Source organism: Tenrec ecaudatus, chromosome 16, assembly GCF_050624435.1.
Source record: "Tenrec ecaudatus isolate mTenEca1 chromosome 16, mTenEca1.hap1, whole genome shotgun sequence".
Classification (NCBI taxonomy): Eukaryota; Metazoa; Chordata; class Mammalia; order Afrosoricida; family Tenrecidae; genus Tenrec; species Tenrec ecaudatus.
Genome location: NC_134545.1, coordinates 94,770,010 through 94,788,715, shown reverse-complemented (window position 1 = coordinate 94,788,715; position 18,706 = coordinate 94,770,010). Strand labels below are relative to the sequence as shown.

General features: G+C 42.3%; 2 protein-coding genes across 8 annotated transcripts in view; one reads left to right on the top strand and one right to left on the bottom strand.

Moving 5' to 3' along the window:
- Positions 1 to 112: 112 nt before the first annotated feature.
- On the top strand, positions 113 to 16,267 carry BBIP1 (BBSome interacting protein 1). Of its 6 annotated transcripts, none has more exons than XM_075535026.1 (3): positions 113 to 276; positions 12,735 to 12,801; positions 13,785 to 16,267. In XM_075535026.1, exons 2-3 carry the CDS (start codon positions 12,756 to 12,758, stop codon positions 13,961 to 13,963), a joined length of 225 nt encoding a protein of 74 aa, XP_075391141.1. In that variant the 5' UTR covers positions 113 to 276; positions 12,735 to 12,755; the 3' UTR covers positions 13,964 to 16,267. The 6 variants fall into 6 exon arrangements, with proteins under 6 accessions (XP_075391141.1, XP_075391136.1, XP_075391137.1 ...); XM_075535021.1 differs by having other exon boundaries at positions 115 to 352; XM_075535022.1 differs by lacking the exon at positions 113 to 276 and adding an exon at positions 530 to 657.
- The window catches only part of PDCD4 (programmed cell death 4), a 24,116-nt gene continuing 21,675 nt past the window's right edge, over positions 16,266 to 18,706 (bottom strand). For both annotated transcript variants that reach the window (XM_075535019.1, XM_075535020.1), the window contains exon 12: positions 16,266 to 16,936. In XM_075535019.1, coding sequence (XP_075391134.1) covers positions 16,876 to 16,936 — 61 coding nt within the window. In that variant the 3' untranslated portion in view covers positions 16,266 to 16,875. The remainder of the gene's footprint in view (positions 16,937 to 18,706) is intronic.

Below are 18,706 nucleotides of genomic sequence, written 5' to 3'. Positions count from 1 at the left end.
CCGGCGCAGGCTTGCCACTCGCTGGCGTAGAAGAGTAGGCGGAGCCAGGACGGAGGACACCGCCCAATCAGAGGGAGGCGTCGGCGCCAGCTCTCTTCGCTCCGTTCTCGTCCCTTCCCAGCCCTGTCCCCCGCCCACTGGGCGCCGCTGGCACGCTAAGCCACAGAGTAAGCCTCCGGTAGGGTAGAGGGCCAGTTCCCAAACGGAAGTTCCTGTTGAAGTTGAGGCCGCCATAACGGATCATGGCAACGGCGATGCCTAACTTCCTGTCTCAAGGTGACGTAACCGTCCTTTTGCCCAATCGCGCCACCGCTCAGGGCGACAGCTGAGCCTTGTGGGAAGAGACCCCTCTGTAAGTAGGCCCAAAGGACCGGAGCTAGTTGACGTCCCGTGTTTGACAAATTGGGTAGCTAAGGCCACTTGGCCACCAAGGGGGTCCCGAGGGTGCGAGATAGCTGGCGCTTGTTTGGGCACAGATTGCTGGTCATGTTCCCAGGTGTACAACACTTGGGGGCTCCGAGAAGCTCTGTCCTACCCGGAAGTCGCCTTTGGCACGTCCCAACGGGGTCACAGCGGAAGGGTGGGAATAGAAGTGTGCTTCCTGCCCCTCGGGGGTGGGGGGAGGGCTCCCTTTATCAACTCTGGTGGCGAATAAAGGTGAGTGCCCCCTGGCTTCAGCCCGCTGGACGCGCCGACTCCGCCGCGCCTGAGAGGGGAGCGGACGGGCCCCAGAAGGAAAGTAAGGCTCCGGGCTGATTCCGCCAAAAGATTTTCTTTCCGATTGACCCGGGCGGTGGCCCTCTATTGCTTGGCCCTCCTGAGACTCCCTATGAGATGAGGCCGCTGGACCAGTGGGCCGAACTCAACCCGAACCAGGCCTGGGCGGATCCCGCCGGATGGAGCCCTAAAACCAAACAAAATGTAGCCCCTGACAAGTTCCTCTTACGTCTTTGTTAGAATTCTGAAACTTGAAATCATTTTCCATCTCTCAAAAACAAACTCATTGCCAACGAGTCAATTCTGACTCGCGATGACCCTGTAGGACGGAGTTGAACTGCACCCGTGGTTTTCCGGACTAACTTTTGAATACTAGTTTAGAAAATATGCCGTCTACCGTGTTTCTCTCATATAGTTCTTTAGAAGAGTCATGCATTAGCTCATGTAGTTCCTTCTGCTGGCTTGTGTCCAAACCCTGTCATTTTAGTAATAGTTGGCTGCTAAAGTTGGGCGGGGATTCGACTAGAGAACTGTAAGGTAAATTGAAAATTGTTTATTCCCAGTCAATGGCGACCATGCAAACTATTTAAGTTCCTCTGATTTCCAGTATACCTTCGCTCCAGCCAAAGTGGACTACCCTTGGTTAATCACCGAAGGCTGTTGTACTACCAAGCCTGTCTGATTCAGTGTTCATGTCCTAGTTACCTTTGGAACCGCTTCCAGAGCCTTTCCAGCAGGAAGTAATTGCTGCTGAGCTTGCCCAGCATTGGCAAAGTGGGTGATGCATTAGACTGCACGTCTCCTGTGGAAGAAAAAAAAATCAAGCTTGTTGCTCCTGTCAAGGTTTACAGCTTCAGAAACCCACAGGAGTGGTTCTGCCCTGTCCACAGGGTCGCTGTGTCAGAACTGACTTGATAGCAGGGAGTTAGGTTTGGGTTTTTTTTTTAATCACGTAAACATAACTTCTATAACAAAACTTATGTTCTTAGCTTTACTACCATGTTTACTTGGTGAATAGTGTGTGTTTGTATCAGATATATCTGCCTATCATTTCGCCCTACATGGGTTGCTATTATTTTGGTAAAGACTTTCTGAAGGGTTGAATGTATTGGGTCTCTGCCTGCCCTGGGTACTGTCAGCCAAGTTTTATAGAGTGTCATTTTATCATAATCTTTTATCTTTTCTTTGGCTACACCTCTGAAGCTGTTCTGACATGGTTCTCCACCACATTGTCTACTGTGCAACTGTTCGTACATTTTGAAAACTTGACAGAATACAGTGAGCAGGCATGTACTTTTCCTCTAGGGTGGACGATTGTTAACATTTGCCATTTTTATATCCCTCCCACATGTGCTTCATTATTATTGTACCATCTGGAAATAGGTTGTCAATATCTATTGTTAAAAACACTCCAAGTTTTCCAACATGTTCTAAATTGTGCTAAATAGCCTAAGAAGTAGGATATTATAGAAAATTCATCTCCATAATGAAACTAAGTAATTTAAAGAAATCAACAATTTAGTAAAATTAAAAATCTTGTCCATGTACACAATTTCCTGTTTGACCCAAGAATATCGCTTACACTCCACCCACTCCCAAATCAGGGTCTTGTCCAGACTTACATATCATATCTGGGCATAATTAACAGCGCTTTTCTAGAACAGTTCCCCAATCTTTTCTCTTGTGGCATTGACATTTTGAACAGTTCAAGCTACAGGTCTTTCTGAATGCCATGTGCTAGATTTATCATGCTGTCCCTTTTTCTTTATTTTTGTAGACAAGAAGGGGGTCTAGAAGCTATTAAGACTCCGTTTAATAGATTTGGCAAGAATACTTTAGTCTTTCTATTTTTCCAATCATGATTAAACCAACTACATGGTCCCATGATGCTGTGAGGTACTAGTTAAAATTGAGCAGTTGAGAAGTCACCCCACTTCTCAACACATGCCTCTATAGCGTGTCCCACGCACACACACAAAATAGTTCAGCATTTATTCCTGCAGTGTAGATTATGATTTGTTCCTTGGGCTGGCAGCATAGACCATGTACCTTTAAAAAGTGTTGCTGCCACTTTGCCTTCCTTGAAGCTGACGCAACATAGGCTGTGCTGATGTCAACTTAGTTTGATGAGTTTCCAACCTCTGGCACTATGAAGACTGTTGTTGAGAGATGTGTGGGCCTTGCAATTCAGGTAGAGATGAATCTTGATGTTATCAAAGCAGATTCCTAGGCAACTACTGACTCTCTGGCCACATTCCAATTGAAGCAATGTTATTTTTTCTCCATGAAATTCTCTTGCAAGTCTTAATTGGTCCTGGTGTTTCTGTGATAGCTTTGTGGTAGCATAAAGCAGAGCCTATTAAAAATTGCAAATACAGGATTAACTTTTAGTGTTTTAGGAACATCCCATCCAGTGGATCGAGAAGTGCTTGGGATCACGAGAGGAAAACTCCAGAGTACCAAGTTCAAGTACTACTCCAATCCTAGACTTATATTTGGACATGAAAGGCAAATGAAAGGGGGCCAGGGATGGTCTAGAGCAGTGGTTCTTAACCTTCCTAATGCCATGACCATTTTAATACAAACAGTTCCTGATGTGGTGACCCCAACCATAGTTATTTTCGTTGCTATCCAACTGTAATTTTGCTTCTGTTATGAATCATAATGTAAGTATCTGATATGTAGGATGTATTAGGAAATTCCTGTCAAAGGGTCATTCAACACTCCCCCCCCCCCAAAGGGGTCGTGACCCACAGGTTGAGAACCACTGATCTAGAGGGCCAGAATACTGCAAGTAATACAGTACATCAGCTACGGCTTTTGTGTAGAATGAAACCAGCTCACATGGAATAAGGAAGCAGATTTGGATCCAGATTCACTTAAGACAAGGTTCTGAACCAGTTAAAGTCAGGCCACTCTGAGCATGGGACCTTGGACAGTTTCCTCAGCTTCCCTATCAATTAAATGGACCTTCAGAACTTCTAAAGATTGTTGAGCAAGAATGAATTCAAGTTTAGGTAATGAACTTTAGCTGACATCATCAAGAACCAATGGCATCATCCAAATTCACCTAAGAACAGTTCCCGTTCTAAATCCTAGGCACAGTTTAGAAGCTAGACACTGCACATTGTTATTTACATGAGTCTGAATTCATTCCCCAAATTGAACATGTTGCAGCATTTTTCTACCAACAGATGCCAAATAGTAAAACAGAATGGGATCTACTGTAGTTTCCAAGTACTTCACATATTATGTTACTTAGCATCTGCAGAAGAATGTTGTTAATCCAAATTAAGCACTCTGCTAGCATGGGGACAGTTGCCTGAGTGAGAATAAATGATACTTGTTCATTAGTGTTACATAAAGTTGCCCCTTTGGAAAGACAAATTCTTAACAGTCACCTTCACTTGGTGCGTGTACAACTTTTGAATTACTGAAAAAACTTTAGCCTTCTCTTGCACTAAAGCTAAATAAGAGTCTCAAGCACTTGTTGCTGCTTACAAATTCAACTTAAAGACCCCCTTTAGGAACTGATCTCTTTCATAACCTGAGGGCTGCCTGTGTGTCTACTTTGTGTCTGTTGAGTGACACTTCTTACTAGACTTCCTCTCTTTTTCTCATGTTAGTTTACATTCAGAAATATAATAGACTTTTAAAAAATGCATCTATCAGTCAGCAATAAGTCTTACGTAAAGCAAAAGTTGGCTTTTTAGAAAGCGTTTTGACCATTTCTGCCCTGCTACCTCAACTCTGCACTAGATTGCTTGACTTACTTAAAAGGAAATCATTTAATAAAATATTCACAAAAGGAAAATAACCTTTAATGTTTTTGACCTAAACTGAATTGTTCCTGGTGCCTCGTTCAATTCTGAGATGGTATTTTTGCATCTCAGTGTCCACTAGTGATAAAGACTATTTGACATACAGTACTCCGCTGGCTGCAATGGCTGTATCTTATTGGTGTCGCAGAGTTCAGTATCCGTGGCAGTCAGGCGGTTAAGGTAAAAGGGGAACCGTCAGCACCAGTGGGAACTGAGAACTCCGGAGCACATGCTCCTTGAACTGCAACCGCACTTCCCAGCCATCATCAAACTTTACCATGTGGGAACCTGATGTCACCAGATTTCTCAAGAGGGAACTGAAATTTCTATGTGAAATCTCCTGATTTTTTTATATTGGTTCAAATATTTTTTAAGCGTCTAATAAATCAACCAAAGCATGCAAGTGGATAGAACCAATTGTTACCAGTTTAAGAACTCTGTGTTTCTTCTGTGAAAAGGCGATTGTACTTTGGTTGAGAAAGTGCTTGTGAAATGTTCATATTTTACACTATTTCATGTGTATTTACTTCTTTAGCTTAGGCACTGATTCACCTGTCACCTTCATCAAAAAACCAAGACGAGTTCTTATGTATGCCGACCTTCCTTTCTAGTTCCTTGATTTTCATTTTAAAGGCTTTTATTCTTTGTTTTGCCTTTAAAAGCTTTTTTCTATTTCATAACCTTGAATTACATTCTGAAATGAGTTTTCTGTATTGCTATATTTTAAAAACATTGAAGAAAATCATTCAGCATCACATGCAGCTTTAAAAGTAGAAGTGAAAACAAGTGTGTCAAAGAAAACACCTTTAAACAGATTGTGCTGTCTTACAGGTTCAAAGGACTTTTAGAGTTGGAAGTTACCCTAGTGGTAATGAGACTCCTTCATGACAGGACTGTAAAATTAGACAATGAAAAATCAAATTAGTCATGTCATGCTGTATTTCGAAGCACTTTTACATCCATTTTTTTCATTTGAACCTGGAAACCCAAGACAGATGCTGAACTTGTTTTTAGTGAAAAACCTGAGCTCTGATGGGTTAAGAAATATATTCAGTCACATTTAATTAGCATCGTACAGCCAAAGTACAAACCCGTACCCCATTTAAAGTATAAACCTGAAACAGATCAGGGTGGGGGAAAAAATCCTTGAGGTCATGTCAGTAACTTTCGTTCAGAAGAAATGGCCAAACTAAACCAAACTCACTGCCATCGAGTCCATGCCAACTGTTAGCCACTCTGTAGGGTGGGGTAGAACTGCCTGTGTCATTCTGGGTACTTTAGAGAAACAGATTCGCAGAAACTCCTGTATAAGAGTGAGTGTTATATAAAGGTTAAGTGCACATCAAGAAAACATCCCAACCCAGTGCTGCCCAAACCCATAAGTTCAACATTAACCCATATATCCAACACCATTCCACAAAGTCATCCTCCATCACAAAAAAAAACACACACAGTGATGCCGACTGCAGGAGGAAAGCCGAGTCTGAACGTTTAAGCATCTCAGCATGGCAGGGATCTCCACATGGCTGCTCCATCACCCAGGGCTGCATCAGGGTAGGTCCATGTGGCTTCTCAGGGATTTCTTGCAGGAAGTGAGCCTTGTCAGTTGAAGCAGGGAACTGGCTAAGGCAGCTGCACCCTGGTCCGACCATCAGGAAGCAAGAGACCCCAGAACTAGAAAGGCAAGGCTCACGGAGCCTTTTATCTCTCCGCTCTTCAATTAACCCCACATGTGTTTATTGGCCAGGTTGGAACAATAAATTAACTAACTCAATCCGCCCCTTGCCAACCTGCCACCTGTACATAATTCTCTAACCTCACAATTGCAATTAAGTAACACCTACACCTTAATCATAATCCTGTGATTATGTTCCCCCACCTATGAAAGTTGGTAAGCCAACCACTTCAAGCCTTTATCCCCCCAATTTTGAGTATCCAATTTATTTACTGCCCACTTACATCAACCCATTTCTCTGAGAAGACAAGCATATTTTTAAACATGAAGAGCCTTCATTCCAGTTGGAACCTTGTGAAGTCTGCATCCATAAGCAAAGTCAAATCCAGACAAGCCATCCATAAAGTCAGCAACAGCATGCACCAGTTCACAGGCTCAAAAATCTCCTCCTGGTCGACTTCTGGTCAACTCAATATGGGCTGCCTCGCCTCTCAGCCTCCACAGGGTGCCCATTGGTCCCCTTGCCTTTAGATCATGGGCTCTCACCAATACTCAACAAGCCTACCCCCCTCATGCTAGGTCATGAACCTTAGACCAGTCAACCTGTTCTCGTCTTTTTTTTTCTTCTGTTAACCAAGTCCACAGATGTCAGTAGCCAAACTCAGCCCGTCTCTTATTTGCTGCATTTCTCCCACTTCCACTCAACAAGTAGATCCAGTTGGTCACCTAGCAAGCATTTCAGCCTGCTCACAGGCTCCCTTTAACATTTAGTCCTAGAGAGGAGTTTTCCTTCATGGTTCCAGATTTTTTCCAGCTTTTGACAAAAACCACTGGTTCCTGAGTACTCCAAAGCACTGGGTGGGGCTTAGCTTTGCAGATGTGGTCTAAACCCATCTAAAGATCAAATTTTAATGGCTGAAATCAAGTGGGCTTACAAACTATTTTCCTACTTCCCATATTTTCCCCAGAACAGAACCAAGTAAATAGTGTGGCTTTATCTGGCCTCTAGCTAGACAACAGAAACTACCATCAGGGAGAGGTCAAACAAACATCTACTCTCCATCTTATGATTTGTTTCTCCAGTACCCCACTACCAAGGTACCATAATGTGTTAGTCTGGGTATTTTAGAGAAACAAATCTACAGAAATTCATGTATAAGAGAGTTTCATATAAAGATTAAGTGTGCAGCAAGAAAACATCCCAACCCAGTGCTGCCCAACCCCACAAATCCAACATTGACCCATATGTCTAACACCAATCCACGAAGTCCTCCAGCTCACAAAACGGACACAGAGATGCCGAATGCAGGAGGAAAGTCGAGTCAGTGAACGTGTAAGCATCTCAGCACTGGCAGGGGTCTCCACAAGGCTGGTCCAGCACCCAGGGCTGCATCAGGGCAGGGACCTGACCAGCTGAAGCAGGGAACTGACCAAGGCAGCTTTACCCTGGACTGATCATCAGAAAGCAAGAGACACGAGAACTAGAAAGGTGAAGCTCAACAAACCATTTATCCCTACACCCTTCAGTTAACCCCACGTGTTTATCGGCCAGGTTGGCACAATAAACTAACTCACAGCCTAACTCATAACCACTAGGCCCGCCACCAGGACTCATTCAGAAGGGATGTAACCTTAACTAATTTCAAAATTCAGCTATTTTTAAACACTGAATATGTGTTCCTAAATATTTATTACCTATGCCGTGGATCCGCAATCAGTGTCCGTGGAAGCGGCAGGCCTGGGGTCAAAAGATACAATGCATTGGGTAATCTGCATAAGACCTCTCAATAAAAATTGTGGAAAATCAAGGATGTTACTTTGAGGACTAAGGTGCACCTGACCCAAGCTATGGTGTTTTCAATTGCCTTGTAATACATGTGAAAGTTGAACATTGAATAAGGAAGACTGAAGAAGAATTGATGCATTTGAATTATGATGCTGGAAGAATATTGAGGACACTGTGGACTGCCAAAGGCAATTATATAGACTAGCAGTGTTTAAACCAAGATTGGCATGTGTTAGATGATGCCCAGAAACCGTCAGAGAATATACAACAGGCGAGCATGGTGCAGAATGATCTGCCTTGGTGCCTGGCTATCAGAAAGAATAGCATCTGGTGTCTTAAAGACCTGTCTTCAAACAAGCAGCCATCTAAGTGAGGTGTCTTAAGTCCACATGGAAGAAAAACACCAGTCTGTGTGATCCAAAAATCGTGATATAATAAAATCCGAAGGAAGGAACAATAGCCGAGCTTCAATTCTGAGCACTTGGTTTGCAGAAGGCTATGGATGAGAGTGAAACCCAGAATCCAGTTGTAGGGTCTTCACATAAGTTGGTCTCCAGTGAATCCCACTCTGACCAGAGCCCAGGGCTGAGTAGCCTTGCTCTGGACAGAGAGCGTTGTAAAGTTGATTACGACAGATGTAGTTAGGTTCCAATGTGAACACCTTATCGTTTGGTTTCCCTTTTGGATGATTTTAAAGTTATTTCATTTTTTAAATATTTTCTGCTTTCTTTACATTGAGGTTTTTCTCTGCTTTATTTTGTCATTGTTGAGGTTTTGGGTCTCTTTGTTTTGTATGTTTTTCTGTAGGTGAAACCTAGACTAGGTAAATCTGTAACTGGATAAATAATTACTAAAGGGCATGGGGGTGGGGGTGTGGGAAGAGCTACCAACAATGAGTATGAGAAGAAAATTTTCTAGAATTGATCATGGTGATGATTGCACAAATCTTCTCAATATGATTGAAAATGTTATGATATATGAATTATATGCTTATAATACTACTTCCAAAAAAAATACTACTTCCAAAAAAGAATGGTTCTGTTTCTAGATCCTAAACTGTCATAGATAATCTCTACTAATATTGAATTTCCCCAAGAAAACTGGCCTTGTTGACAAGGCTTACCGTGGGTCCTCATTTCTCCTATCACTGCCTATCTTTCTCCTCCCTAGGTTGGTCTTCATTTCTAGGCATGAAAGTTCTGACCTTTCCCAAGGGAATAAAAATTAGCATTCAAGTGTTTATTGTGTAATTGGTGTTTGGATGTGGTCATTGTCCGTTGTTGATTAAGCCCTGCCCTAGGGTTTGGAACCTAGAACATTCTTTTATGTGCCCTTTCCCTTTGTCCAAGGTAATAGATGTCTGCCTTCTAGTTCCTGACTTACCCTCCTTTGGCCTCCCGACACTGTTAACCATCAAAGAATGCTTCCTGTAGTATGAAAACCTTTTCTGATGCCTTACAATGATGTCATACATGTTTTTATTGTTGACTTTTTCCACTTGAGTCCAGTGCCTTCCAGGCTCATCCATATCCAGTTCAGAATCATCTTAGACTTTACCAAAGAAAGGATTCTCTCACCCATGTAGGATCTCACTGGGATGAAAGGCACTTAGAGGTTAGAATCTCTTCAATGCCAAACGAGACGAAAGGAAATAGCAGAAACTTTGGTGAGAAAAGCCTAAGAAGTCATTATTAGGTACCTAATGCATTTGCAAGTCAGGAAGCTGCTCGAGTTTCTGCCAACAACCAAATTGAAAGAAAGCCTAATTTAAAGTCTTTGGGTTATTTAAATTTTTTTTTTAATGATAGCTCACTACATGTTTTTTTTAAACATATAATTTAAGAAATTGAAGACTTAAAATTCTTCTCATTCCCCGCCCAGTAGTCAAGACAGCTTAAACAAAAACTTATTGCCTTAAGTTGCTTTTCATTCAGTGACCCTGTAAGACTGTACAATTATTGCCCGTAGTGTTTACATGGCTTACACAAGCAGGCGGCCACATTTCTCCCTCAGAGCAGCTGGTGACTCTGAACCTTTTGGTTAGCAGTCCAGCACTTAACCGCTGCACCACCAATACTCCTCTCGGTACCTAACATCTGTAAACATGAAAAACAGAACTCTAGTAGTAAGTTAATTTTCCCCGTGATAAGTGTATAATCCACATACGTTTCAGCCATTGCTATTATAATCTCTTCGCTCCCATCTGTCCTTGATATTACATACATGTATCTACCTGACCAGTAAATAAGGACTCTAAGGAACAGCTGCAGTGCACTGGACCAGGCAAAGCTCCCAGACAAAGCTCCCACGTTTGGCTACCTGCAGGCCACCAGGGAGAAGGAAGTAAATGCTCCTTCCCGCTCTGGACTTCCAGGGCAGCTAATTAACCAAAACAATGTTGTAGCCCTTCCAGTACTTGCCCTCCAGCCACCACAGTGCTTGTTTTAGCCCTTCCCTTCCTGTTTTCTCCTGCTGACACCCAGGGGGGCCTAGGAACAAAACCCAGCGCCAGAACAGCAGACAGTTCACCCAGGCCAGGGATGCCACAGGTCTTCCACACATGGGCCCAGCCCACTCCCTCCCAGACCTTTGGCTCACACCCTATCCAGTAACAATGATAGCTCAGTCCAACAGAGAACTAAGGTTTGGGAGAGCACCAAGTTTCATTGTTTTCCCCAGGCCAGCTTTGGGATGTGAAATACCGATGAACGAGAAAGCAGAGGATAATAGTCGAATTGTACATAGCTGAAGTTCTTACTCTCTAAAATAGTTAAGATTTAATTACTTGTTTGCTGACCATTTTAGCATTTTGGTGATGGGAAAGGTACTTCAATTCCACAAACATTTTAAAGTCCTCTTGTCTGTGTGGAAGTTCTTAGCTCAAATCCATTTCTTCTATATTCATCAACATCTATAATGTGTATCCTCTCCTCATGGCATGTCAGATTTGCCCTAAAACCAAACCCAAGCCAACATGTCGTTGAATGAGTTCCAACTCACAGTAACCCGATAGAGGATTTCTGAGACTGTACATCTTCACAGGAACACACAGTCTTCTCTTTCTCCCTGGGAGCACCTTCCAGTTAGCAGTCCACGGCTTACCCAGCAGTGTGTCCTTAGGGCTCCTTACACTAAATAATTCAAATACGACAACTCACACGCAGTGCTATCAAGTAGAACTGCCCCTGTGGTTCCTGAGACTGTTTTCTCTAAGGGTGTAGAAAGCACATCATTCTCCCACAAAGAGGCTGGTTTCCAGCCGCTGGCCAGGCAGCTAGCAGCCCAATACGGAGCTATCCTTTAAGGTCTGCCACGGTGTTAACCTTTAGGGAACCAAGGGAGGGAAGGAGGAAAAGGCGATGGGTAGGCACAGACACAGCCCTAAGTAACACAAAGGACCAAATGAGATAGGAGGAGCTGCCGTGCATTCTAAGGAAACAGTGTTTAGCTCAGATCCCATTTACTCCGAAGTTGCTTTCTATCTGGTCCATTCCCCACTTCATCTTCACTCCCAGATGGAGCAGTGGACAGCCAAGGTTTGATGGAGAGTAGATACGGGTTCCTCTAAAACTTATTTATGGTAGACTTCACAGAATAGGAATTTGAGCAAGAGGGGCAAGGGGCTGGTAGATAAAGAATAAGCTTTGATTAGGAATGTCAAGAGTGGTGGAGTGGGAATAAGGAAGACGAGCAACGTCCTCACTTGATTGTAACTGACAGTGGGTGGTAAAGACAGGCACCACGCCAGCGTCACCACTTTATAAATATTTCTCCTGTGGTGGTGATGTTATGAAAGAGGCATGGTGAGCTTGCATCAGTGTGGTGAAATATCACAAAATGGGTGGAACTGTCTGGAGGCACGTCAGAGTTTGGAAAGGGATCGTGTTACAAATACAGTGCAGAGTACCTTAAACAGAGCGCAGCAGTAATCGGCAGAGTAGCATTTGGAGCAGAGGACCTCGGTCGGTCGGTGGGAGATGGTGTGTGTGCTGGGATGGTCAGAAAGTACGTTTGCAAGGGTATATGCTGGCGCACTGCCCTGCCATCTCTCTCTAATTGGAAGCAGTAAGTTGGCAACCTGCCTCCGCGGAGTACAGGCGCAAAGCGACCCATTTGTGCTAACTCCTTTCAGACTGCAGCCAGGGAGCTGGAACTGATCCTTGGGAAGCTTGTCGTAACGATTCTTCAGAGTAGACCCCAGCTGCTTGGTGCTGAGCGGACAGGGACTCCGAAGCAGGCTCTTCCTTCCCTTTACGAGCTGCCTCACCCCAGCCTCCAAATGGTGGTCATGTTACCTCGCCCACTGTCCAGGGGAGATGCCAACAGTGACCCACGCTGGCTGCCCATAGGTGCTCACTTCTTCCTCAGCTGGTATTTCTTAGAAAACTGTAGTTCTGCGATTACGTGGCATGGGGGTGCGGGGTCGGGAGTGCAGGGGGAAGGGGTTTACAATATTCAGCCCCCCACCCCGACTCAGGACAGCTCGCAAGGAGCTCTGTTGTGAGTGCCCTCAAGTCCGTTCTGACACGTAGCAGCCCCGGGGACAACAGAAGGAAGCATGCCCACATGTGCCATGTTCCCTTTGCTTCAGTGAAAAGAACCACAGGAAATGAGGGGGGACATTATGCAAGGAAAGGGTGGTTTTCTGTAGGGATTCTTTATAATGAAAATATCCTGGGCCATATACGCTTTGGGAATTTGTTCTTGGATATTAATCATTGATTTCTCATTCCAGGAAAAAGTTTACAATTAAGATATGGCAGAAATGAAGTCAATGTTCCGGGAAGTGCTTCCAAAACAAGGTCTGTACATCACTTATCCTAGGTCATAGGAAAGAGTGTCCCATAATTAGCCACGTAGCTGACCATTTTGTTCTCTGCACCTTATTTCCTGTCCACTTTTTACCACACTTCTTTCCTGAGTAGATTTTAAAGGGAGACAGTTCCTTTTTAAAAAGAAAATTGCCTTACAAAAAGTAATTTTACTGGATAAAAAGTCCAATAAAATGACAAAAATATTTTTTAATCCTTAAAAAAATGTACCACACTCAAAACAAATTTAAAATGTTTTAATGAGAAGAAATAACACGCAATGGGATTTACCACAGAATATAATAAGGTCTGAAAGTGAGGGAAAAGAAACCTAAATTAAACAAAATAGTATAAGGAAAACTGAAATTTGAAGGTTGATATTGTATAATTTATTCATGTTGTGTAAATATTCATAATACTGTGTAAATATTCATGTTAAACTAAAACATTTTTTCTGCGTAAGTACTTTTGTACACTATGCAATGCTACCTAATTTTACCTCAAAGTAGACATTTGAGCAGATTAGTTGTATATCTCGTGGGACCTTGGGTTTAGAAAAAGCCCATCAAACTTACTGAGTTCGTTCAGTTACGGTGACCCCATGTGTAATAGATCTGCTCCACTGCATTTTGTTGGTTGTAATATTACTAGCAGATCACCATGCCTTTCCTCCTTGGTACCTCTGGGGTGGCTGAAATCACAGCCTTTATAGTAGTCAAGGAAACCGTTCACACCATCTAGGGACCTATTCTCAGGTAGGAAGCTATGTTTCCCTTAAACTCTCTTACCCCAGGCCCCAACATCAAGAAGTATCATTCCTTCAAAGCTAATTATGCTTCCAGTTCCACAACTGGACTCAGTTTAAGAACAAACGTTTCACTGACAAATGGATCAAGCTTTGAGATATTCATTCTAGCTACAAACCAAAACCACTGATTCTTTGATGAATTCATTCTTGTTTTTGTCAAACTTAGGGCAGCTGTCTGTGGAAGACACGACCCCAATGGTGCTATGTAAGCCTAAACTCTTACCCTTAAAGTCTCTGACTCTGGAAAAACTGGAGAAAATGCAGCAGGCCGCCCAGGATACAGTTCACCAACAAGAATTGGCAGAAAAGGAAAAGCAGCAAATAACCCACCGAACGATGACCTAGTACTTCCACCACACCCCGGCCTGTTTCATAATAACCAGAAAGAAAATCCACATCTTATACTAATAGAAATGTATTAATAAAACTAGTAATACTCATATAGCTACTGCAGAAATACCAAGATTGAGCTGTGTGACGGCCTCCAGATTTGGTGGGAATTGGATCTCAAACTTTTTTGGAAGCGTCTCAGCTAACCATAAGGGCAAGGTAGCCAAAGGACCACTTGGGTCTCCCGGTCAGGCAACTGCTGGAACCTCAGGAGAGGTTGAGATGTCTGGGCTGGAGGAGGAGCTTGCCAGAAGTGGCAGCGCCCAGCACACCATCAAGAGATGAATAGGGAAGATGGTGGAGGCTATTGCTACCTTCATTAACAAAACCTGGGCTTACCTAGGTCATCCATCCAGAAGCTGGCTGTGCTGATGAGCAAATGGGAGACACCTTAGCCTACCGGGTGAACAATTCCCAAGCCAAGGGAGGTATAGAACCTGCAAACTGATGTCCAGGTAGTATAACCTGAAAGGAATTCCATTTCTTGGAAGAAAGATCTGAACAATATGTAAGAAACAGCCTAAAAGCTTACCTTAAGATTCCCTGCATTTTGGCTGAATTCCATGTGGTCCAAAGAGACTTCCCATCCATGACTGGGTTCAGCCAGAGGCAGCAGTCTGGAGATGCAGCCCAGGACATGTCTGACACCATCCCATAATGGTTGATGGTTTGTACTTGGCTCCAAGAAGCCGTAAGGAAAGATAAAACCCTGCTTTGAAACTCAGCCAAGACCGGCTCCTCAAACACCTTCTTTTCTGAGATGCTGGGACAACTCCCAGCCCCTTTTGATTTTGTGCTGCCCGTTGGCACTAGATGAGCCTTTTTCTTGCTTCAGGAATATCACCCTGTGCCCTTAAGGGAGTAAGGAGACACGGCTGGTAGAAGGTGACAGCCCTCTGGAGGCAGTGCCCATGGCGAATATGGAGCAGCAGGTGTGACTTTCCACTGGGGAACTGCCCCCATCCAGAAGGGCAAGACCACATGGAAAATGAGTCATCACTAGATATAACCCCATGTTTGCAGCCAGCGCAGGGCCATGTTTGCCACATGTACATTCCATAAGGGAGACCCATGTCAGTAGGTAGCTTTATCCCACCTACCTGCTAAGGGGAGTAGATGTGTTTTTCTTGACAGATGGGAATTAGAGATGAGATTCAGCCACCAAAAACCTCAAGATTGATGAAACCTATTAGGATTTAAATACTTGGGTTTGCATTGAATACAAGAAATGAAAGTACTTTTAATCAAATTTTCTGGCGTCTTACCCAAGTGAAGTTCTTGGAATTACGTTATTCAGCATGCCGTTATCGGGTTTACAGACAGTATTCTCAGGTGTAAGTGGCTACATGCAGTGTGTGTTCAGACTCGGTTTCTATAATATCCAATACAAAGTATATATAAGTAAGTTTAGGTTTTCACTAAATTTATGTTTAAGGATATCTTGAGCTAACTAGTAATGACTAAATAGCTTCTTGAAAAGTTTTAATTAAAACCTCACCTATGTTGTATGGGCATTTGAATTCTTGACTATACTATTTTTCAAAACTTAAAAATTATATGGCTGCCTCCATCAGGGTCTTGAAAAATCAAATACATGAAAGTGATCATAAGGTAACTCCAAGAGTTCTTGGGAAAATTATCCTTTCATTCCATTTCCCCACAGACTTTAAGGCTATGACCAATGTAAGCCAAAGTAACACAGACTTGAAAGAACCTAACAGAAATGTGAAGATTTAGAATTGTAATTTTAAAAGATAATCTAAACTTATCATAGATACAGTCCTAATACTTGTATAAAAATCCTGGCCGTAGTTCCAGGTAAGTTTGCTGAGTCACTAATCAGCATGTAAGCAAGCATAGGCCTGACACCTGGCTGAGTAATAAGGCTCAGCATTTACTGGCAGCTAATAGTTTCTTAGATGCTGTTAAATGCAACGCCTTTTGAGTCTTTAGAAAATAATTTTCCTAACATTTAGTAGAACTTAAGAATTAGCATAGTTCTTATACAAATGTTTGAGACTTCATTAAGCTCTAGCTAAACAGAGGTCAGTGAACAGGGAGTAGGTGTCCCTGCATTTGTCCCCATTTAAATATTTCTAAGATCCATTTTATGCTTTTGATATAAATGCTAGCAAGGAAAAAGCTTTTTTAAAAAAAGCAAATTGTCTTCCTTGTATGATTTAAATGTTGCTGGGTGAAGTTAACAAAGCTCTTTTGTTTTTTTAAGACCCAAAATAAATATACTCAATAAAGAATCAACACTGCTTCACATGTTTTATTTTGTCATACATTCTTCTAAAACCAGGTTCACTTTTCCAGTTTTGTACAAAAATAGATGTTCCAGCCACCGTTTATTGAACTGTCTAGTCTTTAAGACCAATCAACATGTCCCCTGGAAAGATGACTAACTCATTTCCTTAAAATCTTTTAAGACAAAGAAATAACCTTTTTTTTGTGTTTTTTAAACTCCCAAAGCACAGTATTTTCAACAGCAGCAGCCAACACGGGGTATTTTAGCAGCTTAACTTTACCCCCTAAATAAAGCTTTGTATAAACCAGTGATTTCACTACAAAAACACTGTCCTTGAAAGAAAGGAGTGGCAGTCAGACATCAATGCAAAACTTGGAATGATTAGGTCCTAAACATGGCACTTAAAAAAAGTAGCTTATTAGAATATTCCACTTAAGTGGTTACTTTTCTGTCCATCTTTTATACCCTTAAAAAATTCTTTAAAAATTACCCTTAAATGTAGGTTTATAAAATTTCAGGTATGCCTTGTACCCAAAACAAATGCTTAAAAAAAAACTGCTAACAGCTCTTATAATTCAGGTATATATTTTTATAACATCTTGGACTGTAAGAATATTCAGTAGCTCTCTGGTTTCAGACGACCTCCATCTCCTTCACTTACAAAACGCTTTCTGCCCCTGTAATAAAAAGAATAGAAACCATGAAGACAGATTCAAATATTCACGAGATCAACTGACACATGCAAACAACCGATAGTTACTACACGTGAAGTTCTGCAGGACATTAGTGTGGTTTCAAAAGCCGCCCATCTCTTTGAAGACTGTGCTTGATAAACATTTTGGTGTACAGCATAGCAAACCGTTAATGAAAACTGTCAGCCAAATGAAAGCTAATTGTTGAAAGTGGAGACACGTAAGGCAAAAACATGTATATTTAGAAATGTAGTATTTCTATCACACTCTATATGAAAGCTAAACAGAAACACATGATTTAGAATCACAGACTGGAACTACGGACTCTCAAAAACTCTCTCAGATGTAGAAAGGGTAACCTCACCTGTAGAAAGGTGGGGAAACATCAAAATCCAGTTAGGGACAGCCTAACCCCCATTTTGGGATTCCTGCGATTTCAAACGTTGGGCGCCTTGCTCCGTAATATGGCCACTGTGGAGCAGTAACAGCAGCGCACAGCACTAAGAACACAGCTGGGACAGGCCTGACCTTTACTCTGTGGCTCAGACCAACAATGCACAGGCACACATAAATATACAAGAGGGCTTCAGGAAGGGGAAAGAAATCCCTATCTACTTTTCTGTGAGCTTTCTGAAACTCCCCGGTACACTTCATTGTATAAACCCAAAAAAGCAGAGTAAATGTCAAAGTTCTTCAGGTCCCTTAAGTAGTTTAGGGATCTCCTTCAACCAAACACTCTACCATTGAGCCGATTCCAACTCAGGTTGGCTCTGTAAGACAGAGTAAAATTGCCACTGTGGGTTCCCACTTCTGTTAATCTTTACCGGAATAGAAAGTCTCATCTTTCTTCAGAGGAGTGGCTGGTGGTTTCAAACTGTTGACCCTGCAGTTAGCAGCTCAACACCTAACCCACTACACTACCAGGCATCTCCTCAAATGATCCTTAATAATAAAGCCATAAGAGAAATCACCAATTTGACTTAAAAACATAAGGTTGAACAATTTTTAAAGACCTGTGTCATGGTGTTGAACCCATTTTTAGACTTTATAAGACTAAGTGAATTGAACGTAATGGCTTCATTCTATAGAAGATTGAGTAAAATATTGCCACAGAACCAAAGAAACTTCGATTACATTATCAAAAGTGAATCTACAGTTGTTTGACATATCTTTCATCTAGTTAGATATACTCTTATGAAAGTAGTGTTCTCTAACCAGCCCATCTCGAAAGAATTCTGCACCTTGCCACAACAAAATAGCAGTTTTAGCGTCTATGAAGGTGCTCAAATTGTGTTTGTTTTAAATGTTAAGTTTGAAGAGCAAAAATGTCTGGAAGGGTAATATGCATGGAGGGTCAGTAGGATGGAGATAGGGTTTCTCAAAAAAGTCTCGTAGGCCAGACCTTGCTACCTTTGAAGAATGTGTAAGGACATTGTCATGGTGGAAAGAAATTCTTCAGTGTACCTTTCCTGGCCTTTTTCTCAATATAATTTTCATTTTTCTTAAAACTTTCTCATAAACCCTGGTGACCTCCCTGTGCCCTCTTTAAAAAAAACAACCTATCAAGGATTAACCACTCCTTTGGATTCCCCCAAAATCGTCACCATACTCGTCTGACCCAGCAAACAGATCCCCTTAGATACCACAGTGTTAATTAACTCTTTTTTGGAAGGCAACCTAATAAAACTAAGTGAATGATTGAGAGAATTTGTCTACAGCCATCACAGAAACAAGTTCAAACACATTTTGTTTAGA